At 28.1% G+C, this 18,894-nt stretch overlaps 5 protein-coding genes across 5 annotated transcripts; 4 read left to right on the forward strand and 1 right to left on the reverse strand.

Moving 5' to 3' along the window:
• Positions 1–2,316: 2,316 nt before the first annotated feature.
• On the forward strand, positions 2,317–5,250 carry MKS88_002531 (uncharacterized protein; the record flags this gene model as incomplete). Its single annotated transcript, XM_067215550.1, has 2 exons — positions 2,317–4,920; positions 5,170–5,250. 2 exons carry the CDS (start codon positions 2,317–2,319, stop codon positions 5,248–5,250), a joined length of 2,685 nt encoding a protein of 894 aa, XP_067073965.1.
• Positions 5,251–7,192: 1,942 nt separating this feature from the next.
• Positions 7,193–7,603, forward strand: MKS88_002532 (cytochrome b-c1 complex subunit 8; the record flags this gene model as incomplete). Its single annotated transcript, XM_067215551.1, has 1 exon — positions 7,193–7,603. The coding sequence occupies one exon, from the start codon at positions 7,193–7,195 to the stop codon at positions 7,601–7,603; it is 411 nt and encodes a 136-aa protein (XP_067073966.1).
• Positions 7,604–8,857: 1,254 nt separating this feature from the next.
• On the forward strand, positions 8,858–9,374 carry MKS88_002533 (uncharacterized protein; the record flags this gene model as incomplete). The annotated part of the gene is made up of 2 exons (XM_067215552.1): positions 8,858–9,260; positions 9,361–9,374. The coding sequence occupies 2 exons, from the start codon at positions 8,858–8,860 to the stop codon at positions 9,372–9,374; spliced, it is 417 nt and encodes a 138-aa protein (XP_067073967.1).
• Positions 9,375–9,837: 463 nt separating this feature from the next.
• MKS88_002534 (P-loop containing nucleoside triphosphate hydrolase) lies at positions 9,838–14,052 on the reverse strand (the record flags this gene model as incomplete). The annotated part of the gene is made up of 5 exons (XM_067215553.1): positions 9,838–11,219; positions 11,264–13,212; positions 13,290–13,501; positions 13,662–13,730; positions 14,050–14,052. 5 exons carry the CDS (start codon positions 14,050–14,052, stop codon positions 9,838–9,840), a joined length of 3,615 nt encoding a protein of 1,204 aa, XP_067073968.1.
• Positions 14,053–16,605: 2,553 nt separating this feature from the next.
• Positions 16,606–18,062, forward strand: MKS88_002535 (ubiquitin-conjugating enzyme E2; the record flags this gene model as incomplete). Its single annotated transcript, XM_067215554.1, has 3 exons — positions 16,606–16,614; positions 17,267–17,536; positions 17,922–18,062. The coding sequence occupies 3 exons, from the start codon at positions 16,606–16,608 to the stop codon at positions 18,060–18,062; spliced, it is 420 nt and encodes a 139-aa protein (XP_067073969.1).
• Between the last annotated feature and the right edge of the window lie 832 nt (positions 18,063–18,894).

The raw sequence follows: 18,894 nt of genomic DNA on the forward strand, positions 1-18,894 counted from the left end.
AGTGTATACACACATATACATAGTATATACATGTATGTAGGAAGTGTATGAATATGCTAAGGAAGCAGTTTCTCATTAATGCCTTAATTCATATATGTGCTACTTAGCAGCAGCATTCATATTTCGAGTCCGCTAGTCAGCTGTTCTTGACTGTATCTTTTTTCCCCAGCTATTAAACGTATCTCTAATTTAAAACATGTCCATATGTATAAATAGATATATAAACATTCAAGCGGACATCTTTCTAAGATATCACTTTAACTCCGTACATTCTTTCACAATTTATTTTACCTTTTTTAAAGCTCTTAATTTTATATATATATATATATATATATTTATATTTATCTTCATTTTCTCACCTGCGGCGGTTAGATCAGTTGTATTTTCTGTTCATATACAATAATTTTTCTTGTTACATAATTTTTTTTTTATTTCCTTAAGATGTTACATATATTATGTTTAATTTTACATTTGCATTTACACTTATATATTCATTTCCTCTTGGTTTTCCTTTTTTTTTACCCAAATTTCAATGTAAATTGTTTTTATGGGTTAATGGTAAAAGTATGGAGAAACATGCAAGACTTTTTTTCTTTTTTTTTTTTTTAAAAATTAATACACTTTTTAAGAGCTAAAATAAAAAAAAAAAAAAAAAAAAGAGAGAAATAAAATATACTTTTTTAAAAAAAAAAAAGCATCAAAAAAAAAAAATCATTTTTCTCATGTAGCAATTAAAAATTTACATTTATACATGTACAAATATATGTATAAGCATAAAAAATATAGACTATACTTGTTTTGTTAACTTGTATATAAAGCAGAATATGTATATACATACATTCATTCATATAGTATTACGTACTTGCATATATATATATATATATATATAAATGTATATTCTTATTTGGTTAACAATTCCTTTTTTCCTTTGATTTTATTTTTTACATTTCATCATTTCATCATTTCATCATTTCATCATTTCATCATTTCATCATTTCGTCATTTCGTCATTTCTTGTTCCTTTAAATACCCTTACATAAACAAATGAGGAGGTAGTTTATTAGAGTGAACGAATAGCATTTTATTTTACCAAGCCAAACAAAGCTTACTTCTTTTGTTGCATTTATATATAAATAAACATATACATATAAGCATGTACATATAAGCATATACATATAAGCATATACATATAAGCATATACATATAAGCATATACATATAAGCATATACATATAAGCATATTCATATATATATATATATACATAATTCATGTATGTAACATTAAATATATATGTATACAAATATATAGCAATAAGTACATGTGAACAACAGGCTTATTTTTATTCACGTGCAAATTAAATTTACATTCTTATTGTTAAGCGGCCATCCAGTGTTAAACAGAGACGTTTCGTTAAATCATTGAATAGTATTGAAATTGTTTTTTACATTAATGTTTGTTTGTTGTTTTACTTTATTTTATTTTATATTTTTTTTTTTTTTTTTCTCCATTATACGACTTCTTTGAACATTTTGCGTTGCAGTTTTGCATAATACGTGTATGCACGTATCAATGTAACAGATTTTATCAGCAATTATGATATTTTTGCAAAAAAGAGGTATAATTTGAATCGCTATGTTACTACGTTAATTTTACGATTTTGTAAAGATTAATTCAAATTAACGATCATTTAAAGGAAGAGAAGTTTAACCTGAAGTTGTAGAGCCAAAAGGAAGGGCTTTAATATGTATGTACGTTTGTATATATGTACGTTTGTATATATGTACGTTTGCATATATGTACGTTTGTATATATGTATGTATGTATTTATGAATGTATATGTATTTATGAATATATATGTATGTATGAATGTATATGTATGTATGAATGTATATGTATGTATGAATGTATATGTATGTATGAATGTATATGTATGTATGAATGTATATGTATGTATGAATGTATATGTATGTATGAATGTATATGTATGTATGAATGTATATGTATGTATGAATGTATATGTATGTATGTATAAAAGAACGCAGAGAGTACCTTATATGCGAAAGCTCCTTTGTAGCAAGAAAATACATCTAAAAAAAAGAAGCTAAAAGAATAACAAAAAAAAAAGGAAAAACCGAGATATTATTAAAGAGATCTTCACGTAACCGTACAAATACACGAATTGATATACTTATTGATACACGTATTGATACACGTATTGATACACGTATTGATACACGTATTGATACACGTACTGATACACGTACTGATACACGTATTGATGCACGCATAAATAGCCTGTACACGCGCAGGAACAACATGCACTTTTTAAACATACTTAAAAATGATAGGATAAATGACGATACAGTGAGTAAATCAAGCTCAAATTTACATGATGGGAATATTACATCGATGAATATGAAAGATGGTATAAAAATAAATGTTGATAAAACAAATAAGAGTGAAGATGAAAATTATGTTGATTCATTATCTATGAAGGACAGTCATAAGGAGAACGTAGATTATCATTCGGTTAGTTTAATTGAACGAGGTAATTTTGTTGAAAGTGAAGCTAATTTAAAATTGGAGCCTTTGGAAAATTGGTCCTCTTTTAAATGTAGGGAGAACATAGAAGAGGGAAGTGGAAACAGTGTTAGCGGTAATTATGGGGGTGAGAACTGTAGCAGTGGTAACTGTGCTAGGGGAAGTAGGGAGAACAAGTTATCGGGGGAACAAAGTCAAGGGATCCTTAACAGTGGTAACATGAGGAGATATAACACGGAAAATTGTGTTAGTAATAATAGAATGGATTTATTGCAGAATAGTAGGACTCCTAATAATATGCAAAGTTACAATTACGTAAGTAGTGAGGTACCATATAAAGGGGTAAAGCATTACGAAAGGAGGATATACTTTAGAAGTAATAGCAGCAGCATAGTAGGAAACATCAACAGGGATAGGAATAGGAACGATAATAGTAATGATAGTAATTATGACATTTATGCCAATTATAGTAATAATAATAGTAATAATTATTCCAGTTGTGCTAACTATACGAAATGTGCAGATTATGCCAAATATACCAATTATGATAATGATTTCGTTTTTCCAGAAAAAAAGGAAACCAACCTAATAACGCATAGTAATAATAGTTCATTTGGTAAAGTTTTGATAAATCCGAATTGCAATATTGAGGAAGAAGGGCGCATTCATACGAACGGTGTGAATGCACATAACACAAGTAATGCATTACATGAAAATAAAGAAAATTTTAACACGGATGAAGGATGCACAGTAGGAAATAGAACAAACAATTCATATCCTTATCAACACTACAGGAATGATAAATATTTAATTATAAATAATAAAGACGAAACTATTGGGCATTGTGGTTATAGTAAAAAAGAAGAGATACCGAATGGGAAGAAAAGTTTTACGGATGAAGTGTATAAAAATACAAACAGTAGAAATATTAAATTAGTAGACTCTTTTAAAAATAGTAATGCATTAACATGTTCAGAATATTCTTACGATAAGAAAGGTATTAATAATGTTGTGAAGGGTGTGGAAAATACAAATGAAAACCATGATTATACGTTTAACTCAACACAGTATAATAAAGACCAAGAGGGAAATAATGAGAATGGTACATTAAATAATAATTTAAATAATTTAATTCAAAATTGTGAACAACAAAGTGGTATGAATTACACCGATTTAGTACATAAAAAAAAAAAGGATGACAATATAAGTGCGCAGAATGTACCATTTAGAAACAGTGAGAATGTAAGAAACAACGAAAATGTTATGAGTGCATATAGCAATGTAGATGATATAAATATGACCCAGGCTAAGTATTTAAAAGGATGGAACAATAACGTGGTGAGTACAAATTATGAATTGTTACAACACGTAAAGAAAAATGATTACAACAATGCTACTTATAGCGCGGATAATAAATTTAATGTTTATGAGAACTGTGTTAATAGTGCTAACGAGGTAGCTGAAAATAACCTTCTACTTAACCAAATGAGCAATAAAGGTAATTGTTCAGAATTTTTACGCAAGAAATATTTGGACGAAGGAAAAGGTTTATACTATAATTTTATTAACAGTTCAGGTAAAATGTGCAAAACAGGTAGAGACTGCCCAGCTGGTGAGGAAAAAGAAGCAGATTCGGGCGATTATGAAAAGCAGGGTAGAGAGGAGTATAGCAGTAAAGCTGATAACGTAGAGAAGGACAAAATGGATGGAAGCATGAGTGGAGGAAAAATGAATGGAGGAAGCATGAATGGAGGAAGCATGCATGGAGGAAGCATGAATGGAACTATGAACGGAACTTTGGGAGGAACTGTGAACGGATGTATGAACGGAAGTATGAATGCCACGATGAAAAAGGAAAAACAAGAAAAGGAGGAAGAAAAAGAGGAAAAGGAAGAGGAAGACGAATCGGAAGAGGGGAAAAGTTATCAGTACTATTACGAAAAAACGTTGGACTTTCTTAACGAAGAATTTAACACGAGCAACATTAACAAGATTAACGACGCTAATTCTATGAATGATAGAGAAATGTTCGAGAAAACACCCTTTTTTAAACTAGTTAATTTTGAAAAAAAGTTAGCCATGGAACGAAATAGAGTTTTGAATTGTTATAATGAAGATAAAAAACAAATTTATTTAAATAACATAAATAAAGATAAACAGTTTTCTCATATATTTGTTAATAATGAAAAGTACTATGATGCAAAAGAAATTTTAGCATACTTGCTTCCATATCACACTTTTTATTTAGATGGTATTTGTATAGATTCATCAGAGGAAGGTTTTGATTTCTTAAAAAATGTACAGAATGACGTTATGGATATTGAAGCGTGTATTTGCCAAATCAAGGAATCTTTCACCACATGCACAAATCCAGCAATGGTAAATATGCAAATGAACATACTTTTCTTTGAGCAAGTTCATCCTGGGTGTCCTTAACATATGTGTGTAACATATATTGTGTACGTAACTTATAACATGGGCAGAGTTATAGTGATTGCTCGTTCTTTCGGCAAAACTGTTTTTTCATGAAAGATTTATTTTTGTGCTTAATTCTTTTTCTTACATAATTTTTTTTTTTTTTTTTTTATATCTTACACATGCCGCCTTTTCTACTTTTCCCCTTTGCAGGTTTGGAGTTTCAATAAAATCATCGACAGAACAAACGATCAGCATAATAAAAGAAAAAAAAGAAAAAATATAACAGATTAACAAATTTGCAAGTAAGTATTGAAATGACACACTTTTAATTCGTTCACATCTTATAAGGGAGAAAGTGCTACATTACTTCGTTGCATTTTTATGTCTACATTTCAGCTTGGTGAAATGAAGTTCATGTATGCCAATGTTAGAAAATTTGTGTTTCTGCGCAAGGCGGCAATACCTGTTGCATCGGGGGGTATGATATATCGTATATATATAATATACATTTATACATATATTATGTATATATGTATATATATGCGCATATACGAGGGTATATGTGTATACATGCGCAGTTCAGACATTTTGGGCGAATATCAATTTTTATCCTATATATTTAGAAAGTGTCATATAATTTGTTTGTACCTTCTCATTTATTGAGAGAAAAGATATTTAAAAAAGAAAAAACAATAAATAAATCAAAATAGTTATATTGTGTTAAAAAGGTAAATCCTCTATATTTTTAATATATACGTATATATATATATATATATGGACAAGATGTGAAGGAATAACAAGAATAAATGAGGAAATTATATTACTTTGTAATGATTAATATGAAATTCATTATATTTCATTTATTGATTCATCGTATCTTTTTTTTTTTTTTTTTTTTTTTTCAATTTTAATTTCTTTTAAACATGTTGGTATTTTCCGATATATTTTAAGCACAATTTAATTATTATTATTATTATTATTATTATTTTTTTTTTTTTTTTTTTATTCGAAGTTTTTGTAATACGTTAGCAAAAATTGCATCCCTTTCGCGAGCCCACGTTTATAACATTTATAAGCGTGGATAATTTTACGTATCATAATTCTGTTTGTACGTGTGAGCGTATTATGCATGTATGTATGTGTACATGTAAGTATATATATATATATATATATATATATATATATATATACATACATACATACATAATATGCGTACGTTGATTTTTTAAAAACAACTTATATCAATTTGTTAAAATTTTCTCCATTTTGAAACAAAATGTAGAAATACAAGTTTGCGTGAGCTTCCAAATTTTGGTTATAAAATAAATGAACGAAACAAATGAACGAAATAAACGAAATGGACGGGTGTGCTAAGTTTTCCCCACTTCATATTATTTAATATAGCGTATGCTGTTTTATTTTATTGTTTTTTAAAATGCTGTGTACAGCTTAAAAAAAAATATGTAAAATGGTTTCCTTGACATGAGCACGGTAACTGGAAGTAGTAAAGACGTTTAGCAGCTGTGTGTAAATGCGTGTACGTACAATTATGTTCATATATATATATACATATGCTCGTGTCCGCATAATCATTATTTGTATGTGCTTATCAATTGAAAGAAAAAGAATGGAAAGTAAAAACTGCGCATATACATACGGTCTGTTACACTTAATTTTGTTTTTTTTAAGTTAACATTGCTCTTTTTTTTTTTTTTTTTTCAAATTTTAATTTGACAAAATAATTACACAATTTTGCAAAGAATCAGATGAGGTAGTACGTACCTGCACGTGTTATTTTTATTTTATTGTATTTTATTTTACTTCATTTTATTTTGTTTTATTTCATTTTTTATATTTTTTTTAGTTTTATTTTATATTTTCACTCGAACTGCATTTTGTTTCTTTCTTCATTTTTTAATAAATAAGGAAAAGTACATAATAATTTGTTAATCTTATTTTATAACCCTACTCTGCATATTCGTTTTTTTCGTTTTCCGGAAGAAAGGAAATATAAATACTATGCAAAAATAAACGAGGTTTATATTAAATGAAGTATGTATATATATATGTAAACACATGAGGGGAAAAACAGTGCTCCATTGTTTCGGGAATATATTTTAATCTGTACATATAAATATAAATATATATACATAAACACAAGATATATATTTGTTTTTTTATTGGTTCGTATCCTTTTTTCCGAATAAAATAAACTTTTGCGCGTACGAACAAGATGGTGAAAATATTATTGCAGGGTCAGAAATTTTTTGATACAAATAGCAAGGTGCTAAATATAAAAAAAAACTACATATGTTTTCAAAGAAATTTAATACGAGATAATGTAGTTAAAAAAGAAACCCCCAAATTTGAACAGAAACCATTAGGATCATATCCTGTACCTCCTGAGGCAGAAATGATGTGGAGAAATAGACACACAGCATATGGTGGGTATATTCAACAAACAGTTTCTCCCTTTCAGCAAAAAATTATGTACCCTTTTTGGCATATGGCTTTGGCTAGATGGTGGGCAAAATTTTCTTCCTATTTATGGTGGTGGATTTGGCCATTTGCAATCACAAACTTAATTTTATGTAAAATGTTCTATGACTCGAAGAAGTATGTGCAGCAGAAGCATTGGTATTGACCTGGTGGACGTTATATTATATGCATGTTAAGTTGCTCTACGCAGTTTTGCACTACCTTGTATTATAGTACATTATATTATATCGTATTATATATTTTCACCATTTCCTTATATTACTTTATGTTAGTATAGCATTTTATCTTTTTTCTTTATTATCCATTTATGTGCTGTGTAATTATATATAGCATTTCTGTTTTTTTTTTTTTTTATTTAATTTCACGTTCAGAACAACTAGTTGCAAAGATATTTATGCTACATTTTCTTACGTGTACATGTTTTTTTTTTTTTTTTTTTAATTAAATTATGACATGTACATAATTTATTTTTTTCAAGAGTGCCTAAAATTTTAATAGTACAAAAAAAATGTTTCATACAAAACCGTTTTGCATTTATATATAATCATATATGTACATTGTCGAATATTTTATGAGGCCTTTTTTAATTTTCTTTATTCCATTTTTATTTCCTCTTTATTGCTCTTATTTGTTCGTATTATTATTTTCACACCCACATATCTGTACTTGTTTTTTAAATGTACATGTACACATTTACGAACAAATTTAAAAAAAACAAAACAAAATCATTTCAAATGGTCCAAATAAAACTATAAGAAAAGAATAACTGAGGTGTACTGTAAATAAACATATATATATTGCATATGGAAAATATAAAGAGGGAGGGTAAGTATTAAAAGAAAAAAAAAAAAGAAAGAAGTAAAAAGAATACTAAACATTAATAAAAGAACGAAATAGTAAAAAAGTAAAAAAAAAAAAATGTATATTATTACACCATTTTGTTAAATAGATAAATATTTTAACAAGTTTAAATGCGTTTATTTATTCCGAGGATAGTAGTTTTTCCATTTTTGTATATGTTAATTATTTTTATTTTATAAATTAAAAAAGTACGTAAATTTATGTATATATATAAGCGTACATACATATAATAGATGAACACAAATAGGTATAGATATAGACATGCGAGCAAGTGTGTGTAGACAAATGCATAATAAAAAGGTTATGTAAAGGGAAGTATATAGACATACGAGCATTTATGGAGAAATATGCGTGAAAAGAGGTGTGCCCGGATAAGCTTATAAATACACACACACGTATATGAAACGGTATGTATATATGTTTATATGTATATGTGTATGTATGTACATGTGCCTACTATTGCATACATTTTTGCTGAACACCGCTAATGATAAGACAAAAATGCAAATTTAAGTTATAGCACAAGAAGATGATGAACATGATATACAGCAGCAAAATTTGGAAAACAGTCGCACGGAAAAGTAGAGGAATTATACAAAATGAAGGTCTTTCGAGATTTATGAGTTTTGAAAAGAGGAATACGAAAAGTACTCATGTATACGTGAAGAGGAAAATATACAATTATAATAATTATAACAATAGTAGTAGTCACAGTAATAGCACTAGAAATAGCAATAGCGTTAGCAATAGTTCTAGGAATAGTAATAATAATAATAATTGTTATTATGTTAGAAAAAACGCAAATGGTACAAATGGAGGGGGAAATAAAAGCGCCTTTTTTCAAAAGAAGGTTTTACCTTTCAAGAAAGGGCTTGAAAAAGAAAATTATTTTAAAAGAACTAAAATATATTATATAGAAAAGAACATTTTTTTTATTTTTGGTTGTTTCACATCATTATATAGTGTATTTGTTTATGACTTTTTTACAAATAGATACTTACAAATTTTTGCAAATTTCTTTTTTTTAATTTTTCATGTTAGCAAGCACACAGTGAATATGTTAGCTTGCGCCATACATATATTATTTATTCTTTTTCAAATTTGTGTATTATTTTTTAAATGCAATATTAATTTGAGGTAAACATATATGTGAAAAAAAAAAAAAAAAAGGAAAAAGAAAAAAAAGGAATAAAAAAAAAGACTTGTTTCTTCTTTTTAAAATGCTATTTTTTTGATACATAAGCTATGCAAATTCGTTAAAAGGGGAGTTTGTCTAATCGTAAATTCAAACCCCGCGCTGGGAGCGAGTATGTACATATATATGTATATACAATCACATGGACATATTAACAAATTGAGTTCTGGGACCAGGCCTCCAGCATATGTGTAGCTTAAATGAAGCAACAATGAATCGGAGTGAAATTCGCTGAGGAATAAATGAGTAAGGTGGAACATAAATGAGACGCATAAAATGTAGGATGCATAATAAATTAAATTTAGGTTTTATGGTAGCTCATTTTATTTATTACTGTCCTTCAATTTTTGCTCCGAATCGAGATGTTCGGAATCGAGCGCATCGGTGTTAGATTCATCCACATTATACTTGTGAGCGTTTTCCAGCAAATATTCTGCTATATGTAGACAAGGATTTTTAGGCTTCGTTTTACAAATATATATCAACGCATCAGTTAAAATAGGGAGGATGTTTTTAATTAAATAAAATCTCAATGGAAGGGATTGATTATGAATATATTGTTGTTGATGTTCCATAAGTAATTGTTGTCTTTTTTTTTCTGCTTTTATTAATTCATCATTTTTATTAATTTCTTCTCCAATTATTTTCTCTTCTGTTTTTTTTAATTTTTCTTTTTCACTTTTCAGATTTTTTTCCTGTTCATTCAATTTTTTTCTTAACATGTCATCAGTAGAGGGTAGAAAGTTATAAAATTTTTTATTTTTTTCTATATAAATATATATATTTGTTAAGATATCATCTAGTAATGAATTTTCATTTATATGAACATTAAACACTTCTATTTCTCTTTCTACAAAATAATCTTCAATTATTTTTTTCTCATCAAACTGAATGTAATCATTTCGACAATTTTCCTCTACATATTTTTTATGTCGTCTTTCAAAACCACTTTCGTCATTATGCCCTTTAATTATTTCCTCTTCTGGAAGATTCATCATTCTACTCCTGCACAACTCTTCTGTGGACTTTAGGATTATAACAAATTCTGGAAGCACTAAATTGTTCACATTTTGTATTCTTTCGCTTTTGTTTTTGTGTATGTGTATACTTCTATCTCTATCTCTACTTCCCTTTTTGCTTTTATTGATTCTTCCCTTTTTCCGTCTATTATTCTTTCCATTTCGTTTTTTTCCTGCGGAGTTTCCTTTAGATGTTCCGTTTTCACCCTCCGAATCGGCCGAATGGTAGGAGTTGTCGGCATTTTCTTCGTTATTCTCATCATTCTCTTTGTTCATTTCATCTTCTGCTTCATCTTCTTCTTCCCTATCATCCTCTTCATCTTCTTCTTCCCTATCATCCTCTTCATCTTCTTCTTCCCTATCATCCTCTTCATCTTCTTCTTCCCCATCATCCTCTTCATCTTCTTTCACCCCATCTTCCTCTTCATCGATGTCCTTATCAAAATTCTTCCTCCCCCCATTACCAATCTCACTCCCCTCTCCTTCGTTCTCGCCCCGCTCTACTTCTTTTCCCCCCTTGCTTCTTCTCGTTTTATTATTTTCTCTCATATCATTGCTATCTTCCCTCTTAAGTGCTGGAATACTCTGTGAAACTTCGGCAAAAGTTTCAAAAAAGTACTTGGCTTCATCATAGTTTCGAGGAAAGAAATCTAAAACGAATCCCCTAAATTTGCATTCATTATTTTCTAATTTTTTGTAAAATAAGGAAGAAAGGTCATTTAAGGTTAACTTTTTGATTTTATCATTTTTTTTTTTTTTTTATTTTTCTCATACTCTAACTCATTAAGATATTGCTTATAGTAGTCTGGAAAATTATAATTATTTTTTTTACACTCATCTATTAATAAGCTAATAGAACACATAATTAAATTGTAATGCTCACATATTTTTTTAGCTATAAATGACTTTCCCACTCCAGGTTGACCCAAAATAAGTACTTTTAAAGCTTTTAGATTCCTGTATTCACAAAACTCTTTTGCTAAAATGGCAATGTTTTTAGCGAACCCATCATAACAGTGAAATTTGATAAACGATTTTTCTTTCTCCTTTTGTTTGTTTTTTTTTTTTTTTTTGTGTCTGTATTTTGTCCTGCCCTCTGTAGCCTTTTTCCGTTTTTCACTTTTTTTTTGGCTTTTGTCCTCTTGTGGATTACCGTCGTCTTCTTCATCTGCTTCATCTGTCGCGGAATCGTCCTCTTCCAATTTCTCTTCTTTTTCATCTTCTCTCTCCTCTTCTTCTTCATCTTCTGTCGCCTCTTCTTCTTCATCTCCCGCTTCTTCTCCTTCATCTGCTTCCACTTCTTCTTCCTCTTCACCTGACGGATCCTCCTTTCCCCTCGCACGACTATCGCGACTGTTTGCCGTCCGTTTTTTCTCTTTAGTTAAACCTCCTTCTTTGGGTACTCCTTCCTCGTGGTTAATATCAGAAAGATCTGTGCATGCAAATCTTAGATTAAGGCACAATTTTTCTGAATTGTTCATAAAAATTGAATTATAGGCTGAGACAAGGGAAAAATTAGTATTTCCTGAAATATAACTAGCTACAGTTTTAATAAGCTCTTTTTGAGTAATGTGCTCCTTGTCGACAGCTATGAGATATCTTGTGGAGACCTTTCTTAAATACACTTCTTTTACATACTCGCATAGTCCTTGTATGTGAATAATAGGAATATAATTATCACCTATATCAATTATTTCATTGTCTTTACTTAACCAAGCATTTTTAAATATAGGGAAAAATACATCTTCCCCATTCCCATATTGTATTCCAGAAGCAATAACATAAGTACTTAAATTCTTAATAGAATTTAATGATAATACAAGAGTTTCAATAGTTTTATATTCTTCAAATATATTAGATGGTATTCGTTTTAGATAATCCTTTTCAGTGAATAGTTGGGGAATATAAATGTATTGTGTTTTCTTCCTCTCTTCGAACGTGTTGTTTTTACTGCTGCTATAGTTCCGTCCATCATTATTACTACTACTAATATTATTATTAACGTTACTATCATTATTAACGTTACTATCATTATTAACGTTACTATCATTATTAACGTTACTATCATTATTAACGTTACTATCATTATTAACGTTACTATCATTATTAATGTTGCTATCATTATTAATGTTACTATCATTATTATTGTTACTGTTATTAATATTACTACTGCTGTTATTACTACTACCACTATTATTATTATTACTACTAATAGTATTATGATTCCCTCTTTTTACCACCTCGTCACTCTGATGATTCATTTTGACTGCCCCTTTGTTGTCCATAGCCTTTGGTTTTTCACTGTCATAAGGTGAACTCCTTTTTTGTTCTTCTACTTTTTTTTTTAAAAATTTTCTCTTTGTCTTATTCCATGTTACAATTGAAGAGATAAGAATGAACATAATTTTTTTTTTCACTTTTGCATATTTGAGTTTTCGTATAATATATTCGATTTCTTCTAAATTACTATTATGTATATCAAATATACTTAAATCACTAATTAATATATTTGTTATTACATTATCTTTAGGTACCTTTGATACTACTTTTTTTACATTTTCATAACTGTATGTTATTGTATCGTCATCTTCTCTTCCTTCATATTCGTCTGTCACTGTTCCATATATTTCTGTTTTCTCATTATTTATATCGTCAAAAGTTTTACAGAGGCAACTGCCGCTGTAAGTGTTCACGTTGTTTATAAACACTCGCATGTTTTGTAAGTGAAAGGGAGTTGTTCCAATGCTTGGCCTCACCTATTTGCTTCTTCACTTGCTTCTTCACTTGCTTTTTCACTTGCTTCTTCACTTGCTTCTTCACTTGCTTTTTCACTTGCTTTTTCACTTGCTTTTTCACTTGCTTTTTCACTTGCTTTTTCACTTGCTTTTTCACTTGCTTTTTCACTTGCTTTTTCACTTGCTTCTTCACTTGCTTCTTCACTTGCTTTTTCATTTACTTGCTTCTTTACCTATTTGCTTTTTCGCTTGCTTCTTCACTTACTAGCTTCTTCACTTATATACGGTTCCAACTTTTCAATGTCAGATAACTATAAGAGTTAAAATGAAAAAAAAAAAAATTTTTTTCTCGTAAAAGTGAGCGAATAGGAAATGGTAGTAATTATACTGTACACTTAGTAAACTGTTAACAAATAGTGAAGTACAATTTTTTATTTGCTCTTTAGATTTCATATGGGATGTCTAAAAAGAACAATCATATATATCATAAAGGGGCACATGGAATAATTGGGCCACTAAAAAAAAAGGCATAGGCACATATACTCATTCATACGCGCATTCGTGCATACATGCATACGCATATATGCATATACGAATATACGCATATACGAATATACGCATATACGAATATACGCATATAAGCTCATATGCACATATACATATATGTATAATGTCTATACATGTGCTAATCGCGCTTTTATATACTCAAAATGATTTAGTGAAGAATTATTGTGTAGCTTTATTTTACATCAATATTAAATTGTCTACGTCATAATCGTACCATTTTAATTAACTCTATTATTATAAATTTTTTTTTTTTTTTTTAATTCTATTTCTTAATGTGTTAATGAGCTTATAAATGATGCCCGATGTTATGTAGATGCCCTTTTTTTTTTTTTTTTTTTTTTTTTCCATTCTCCGCGTAAATTTCCCAAAATTTATTTTTAATTATGTACTACTTTTATTTTATTTTATTTTATATTAATTTATCTTATTTTATTTTTCCTTTTATAAAAAATTAAAAATAACAAATAGAAAACATGTAGACAACCTATTTACCCAATTTAATTATTTACTGAGATAAATGAGAACTTCTTGCTGGAAGCTCAAGGCCCATCTGTCAGCAAAGTGCAATATTCAAAGTATAACGTGCCGAAAAGGACATTGTACATAGGGGTATTATTATCTAGGCGTTCGTGCATATATACGCATGCCCGTACCCATACACTTGCCTATATGTGCACATATCTTATTTTGCCCCTACTAAAAATTTATAGTCAATGGCAGAAGAACTATGACAATGTAGAAAACGTTTTTTCTAATATATGCGAACTGCTTTTTAAGTACCTGCTTCCATGTAAGAATATCACCTAATCTAATTTACTTCTCATTAGAATTAATAAGGCAAGTGGCAAGGGAAGCCTACAAATGAACTACGCTAAACTTAGCTAAACTTTTTTTTTTTTTTTTTTTTTTAAACTTAAAAATAGTTTGTTCAAAATAGGGTGTAACTATTGTTCCCTTTTTAATTTGTACGTTTATTCCTTTGTACAATATATAAACCCTTGAAGAAAGCACAAATGTGTTTATTCCTTCAGCATACTGCATGTGTGTATATAAAAACTGATGTTAATATGTATATATATATATATATATATATGTACACCGCTACAAGTGAGTTACCGTTTGTGGGTTTTACAAAACAGAAGGTAATAAAAAAGCTCATAAAAATATTATATCCATGATTACAAAAGAAATAAACCCAAAACTTTCAAACTACATGTTAGGACGGATAAAATTTTTAAAATTACGTAAAAAACTCGTGTTTCTCTTTTGTTTCGTTTCTCTTTTATTACTGTGTCCATATTTTAATGCAACATTATCATATGTAATGGGTACCTCTCAATTTATTGATAAATTAAGATCGTTTTAAAAATATGAATATGGAATGAAAGCACACGAAAAGAAAAAAGAAATGTCCCCAAATTATGACAAGTAGTAGAAGTACCAAAACATTGAATAACATTTGTTTAATAAAAAATTATGAGGATTTGTTATACCTGATAAGGTTATTCAAAAGCGCATAATAATTTTTTTAAAAGATTTAGCTACACCGTTTTTTTCCTTTCTCTTCCAGCTATTTATGTCTCACTTCTTCTTTTTATATATTTAATAATTTATTTATTCATTTATTATTTTGCGTAGTTATTATTTTTTTTTTTATTCTGCCAGTTTCGCTATATATTATCAAAATGTAGCACATTGCTTATTGTACTATAAGATAATAAAATGTTGAAAATCCAAGGGACATAGATTTCAATGAAAAAATAAAAAAAAATACACATGACGTGCAAAAAAATAAAAATATAAAATATAAAACTGAAAATTGAAAATAGAAAATTGCAGCAAAAAAAGTGAAGCGAAACATGAAAAAATTGCAGCAAAAAAAGTGAAGCGAAACATGAAAAAATTGAAGCAAAAAACGCAGCAAAAAAAGTGAAGCGAAACATGAAAAAATTGAAGCAAAAAACGCAGCAAAAAGCGCAGCAAAAAACGTAGCAAAAAACGTATTAAATAGTGCAGCAAAAATACGGCAAAATATTAACGTAAAAAATTGAAGAAAAAATTTAGAGCAAATAACAAAAGCGAAAAATTAATATATACATAATAAAAATTAACAATTCAAAATAGCAGTTAAAATATATAATTGAAGAAAAATAAAATTAAAGTAAAAAAGTAATATAAATGCAGGTTATAAAAAGTTAAATAAGGGCACATCATAATTTTGCTTATTTACTTTCAAAGAAACGTTTTTGTGGTCCTTTGAGGATATAGTAGCATTTTCTATATTTTTTATTTATTGTAAATTTTGGAGGGAAAAATAATATATAAAAACTTAGAAATAAAAAACGAAATATATTTAAATTAAATATAGTCATCAACGGGTATATTTCGTTTTTTCGGAAAAAATAAAATGAAATTAAATTGAATTACCCTGACAAGTTTACAATAGTAACATTCTTTTAAAAAAGATATATTTGTACAACCAATAGTTTGCTTTCTTATTTAATTTTTTTTTTTTTTTTTTAAATGTGATAAAATAAATATAATTTTTTGCCGAATTTAATATTCTGAATATATGGGAAAACTGTCTTGAAAGATTGAATTTAGTTTATATATATATATATACGTATATTAGTATACGTATGTTTACACATATGTATGTTTACTTATATACTTGTTTACGTATGTATATGTGTATGTGTGTGTATGCATTAAGGGATACCCAACTTTTTTAACTTTAACACATTAAGTAATTTTACATTTATATAAGATCATGAGCGAGGTAATAAATAAACACGAGGGAAAATAAAGTTAAGTAAATGGAAGAATTGTGTAAATATTTGTAAATTGGAAAATATCTGTTAACTGTAAATATTTTCTATTAAAATAACATGTCTTATTCATAATTTTATTTCCTCTTTTTAAATAAGTGCACAACATGTGTAATGGAGCCATTAAAAGTTCATTTTTACATGTGCTGTTCATAAATATGCACAGTTAAATGTAAACTGTTCGTAAATATGTGCAGTTAAACGTGAACTGTTCATAAATATGAGCAGTTAAACGTGAACTGTTCATAAATATGAGAAGTTAAACGTGAACAGACCATGTTGTGAATATGTTTCCATGATAATATGCATTACGTACGGTATATGTCTACATAAGCTTGTGCGTATATGGGTATACGTAAACATACATGTTAGAAATAATTTTCCATCTCGCAAGTTCACAATGCTTGTGAATTAGGAAAATATACAAATGAATAAAAAAAAAAAAAAAAAAAAAAACATAAAAAGATATTTAAAAAGTAGCGCATTTTTTGTGCTTATTTCCCGTTTTAAATTTATATATATATATATATATATATATATATATATAATATATATATATTTATATGAATATTTATTTATTTTTTATTACTTTGTCCCACATAGGTAATTGTACCAAGAAGTTTTCGATTACTCGATGAATTGGAAAGAGGGCAAAAAGGAAATGTAAGTGAAGGTGTATCATTTGGGTTAGAAAGTGCAGATGACATTACACTGTCAAATTGGTCATGCACAATATTTGGTCAGCCTGGAACCGTTTTTGAAAATAGAATTTATTCTTTAACCGTTTTTTGCGATGATAATTATCCGGATGCACCTCCATCAGTTAAGTTTGACACAAAAATTGAAATGTCATGTGTGAACAGTAGCGGAATGGTAAGAAAAAACGATTAAATAAGTTTGCAAGAGTGAAAAAGTAAAAGTGAAAATATTATAAATATCATTTACGTATTTTGTTCACCTTTAATTTTGATATTTATCCATTTTTGTAGATATTACATTGTTATAGAAATGTTGTGTTTGCATGTGTATATATTGCGGCATATTAAAAATATACCTCGATTGGCTTATTACTTTGGTTACTTGTTTTAATGCCCCCTATTATGTTGTTATGAAACATTTTTTGCAAAATGAACATTTCCTGCAGTATTGTATATATATATATATATGTATATACATATTTTTCTTTTTTAATTAAACACATACATGATAGCACAACTGTTTATGCTTAATTTTTTTCCCTGCACATTTTTTTTTATAGGTTGTTAAGAATAATTTACATATTTTAAAAAATTGGAACAGAAATTATACCATTGAGACTATTTTAATCGCATTACGACAAGAAATGCTGTCGAGTGTCAACAAGCGACTACCACAACCAAATGAAGGAGAAATGTATTAAATATATTGACAAGAATTATTAGTATTATTATTAAAAGGGAAAAAAAACAAACGAACAGAAGGACAAAAGGCAAAAGGACAGGGCATAAGTGGGTGTGTGTGTTGTATTGCAGCCACCTTCGTAAAAACAGCATGTGAACGAGGAGTTATTAGTTTGTTACAATAAAATGTGTAGTAAGTGTATATATGTATGTATGTATATGTATACGTATGTGTATATTTTTTTTTTTTTTTCCCCATCTTGCCTTTTTAAAACGTACACCTTTTATATGTGCAAAGAAGTTGTTTAGGTTTTAATTCATAAGTAAATAAACCATTTTTTGAAATCGAAATTTTTATGTAAAAACAGCCAACATTAATTTTTTTTTTTTTTTTCTTTAAACTAAAATGCTAGTCGATTTATTAAGTAAATAAATAAATATATATATATATATATATGTACATATATGTGGGTATACTTGTGTCTTTAATATGAGCAGAATTAGGGTAGCAAATAGTCTCCATTTTTTCGTACAAAATTTGCTTATTATAATAGTGCGAATTGTAAAGGTGTTACGATACAGAAAATTATAATTACTTGTGCGCCCAATTTTTCATTGTACTTGCGTTGTATTTGCAGCAAGTTTTTCCATAAAAATATATAGATAACCTTATGTTTTGTATATATATATATATATATGCGAATGAGTATGAACAAATATATCCTTTGAGCCAAGGTGTGAACTGGTGTTTCTTTTAATCGCTCGCAGGTATGCCTTAACAGTGCTTAATACAAATTGCTAACTGATAAGGGGACATCATAAAATTAAAGAGCGAGTTTTTTTTTTTTTTTT

This window comes from Plasmodium brasilianum, chromosome 8 (genome assembly GCF_023973825.1).
Source record: "Plasmodium brasilianum strain Bolivian I chromosome 8, whole genome shotgun sequence".
NCBI lineage: Eukaryota > Apicomplexa > Aconoidasida > Haemosporida > Plasmodiidae > Plasmodium > Plasmodium brasilianum.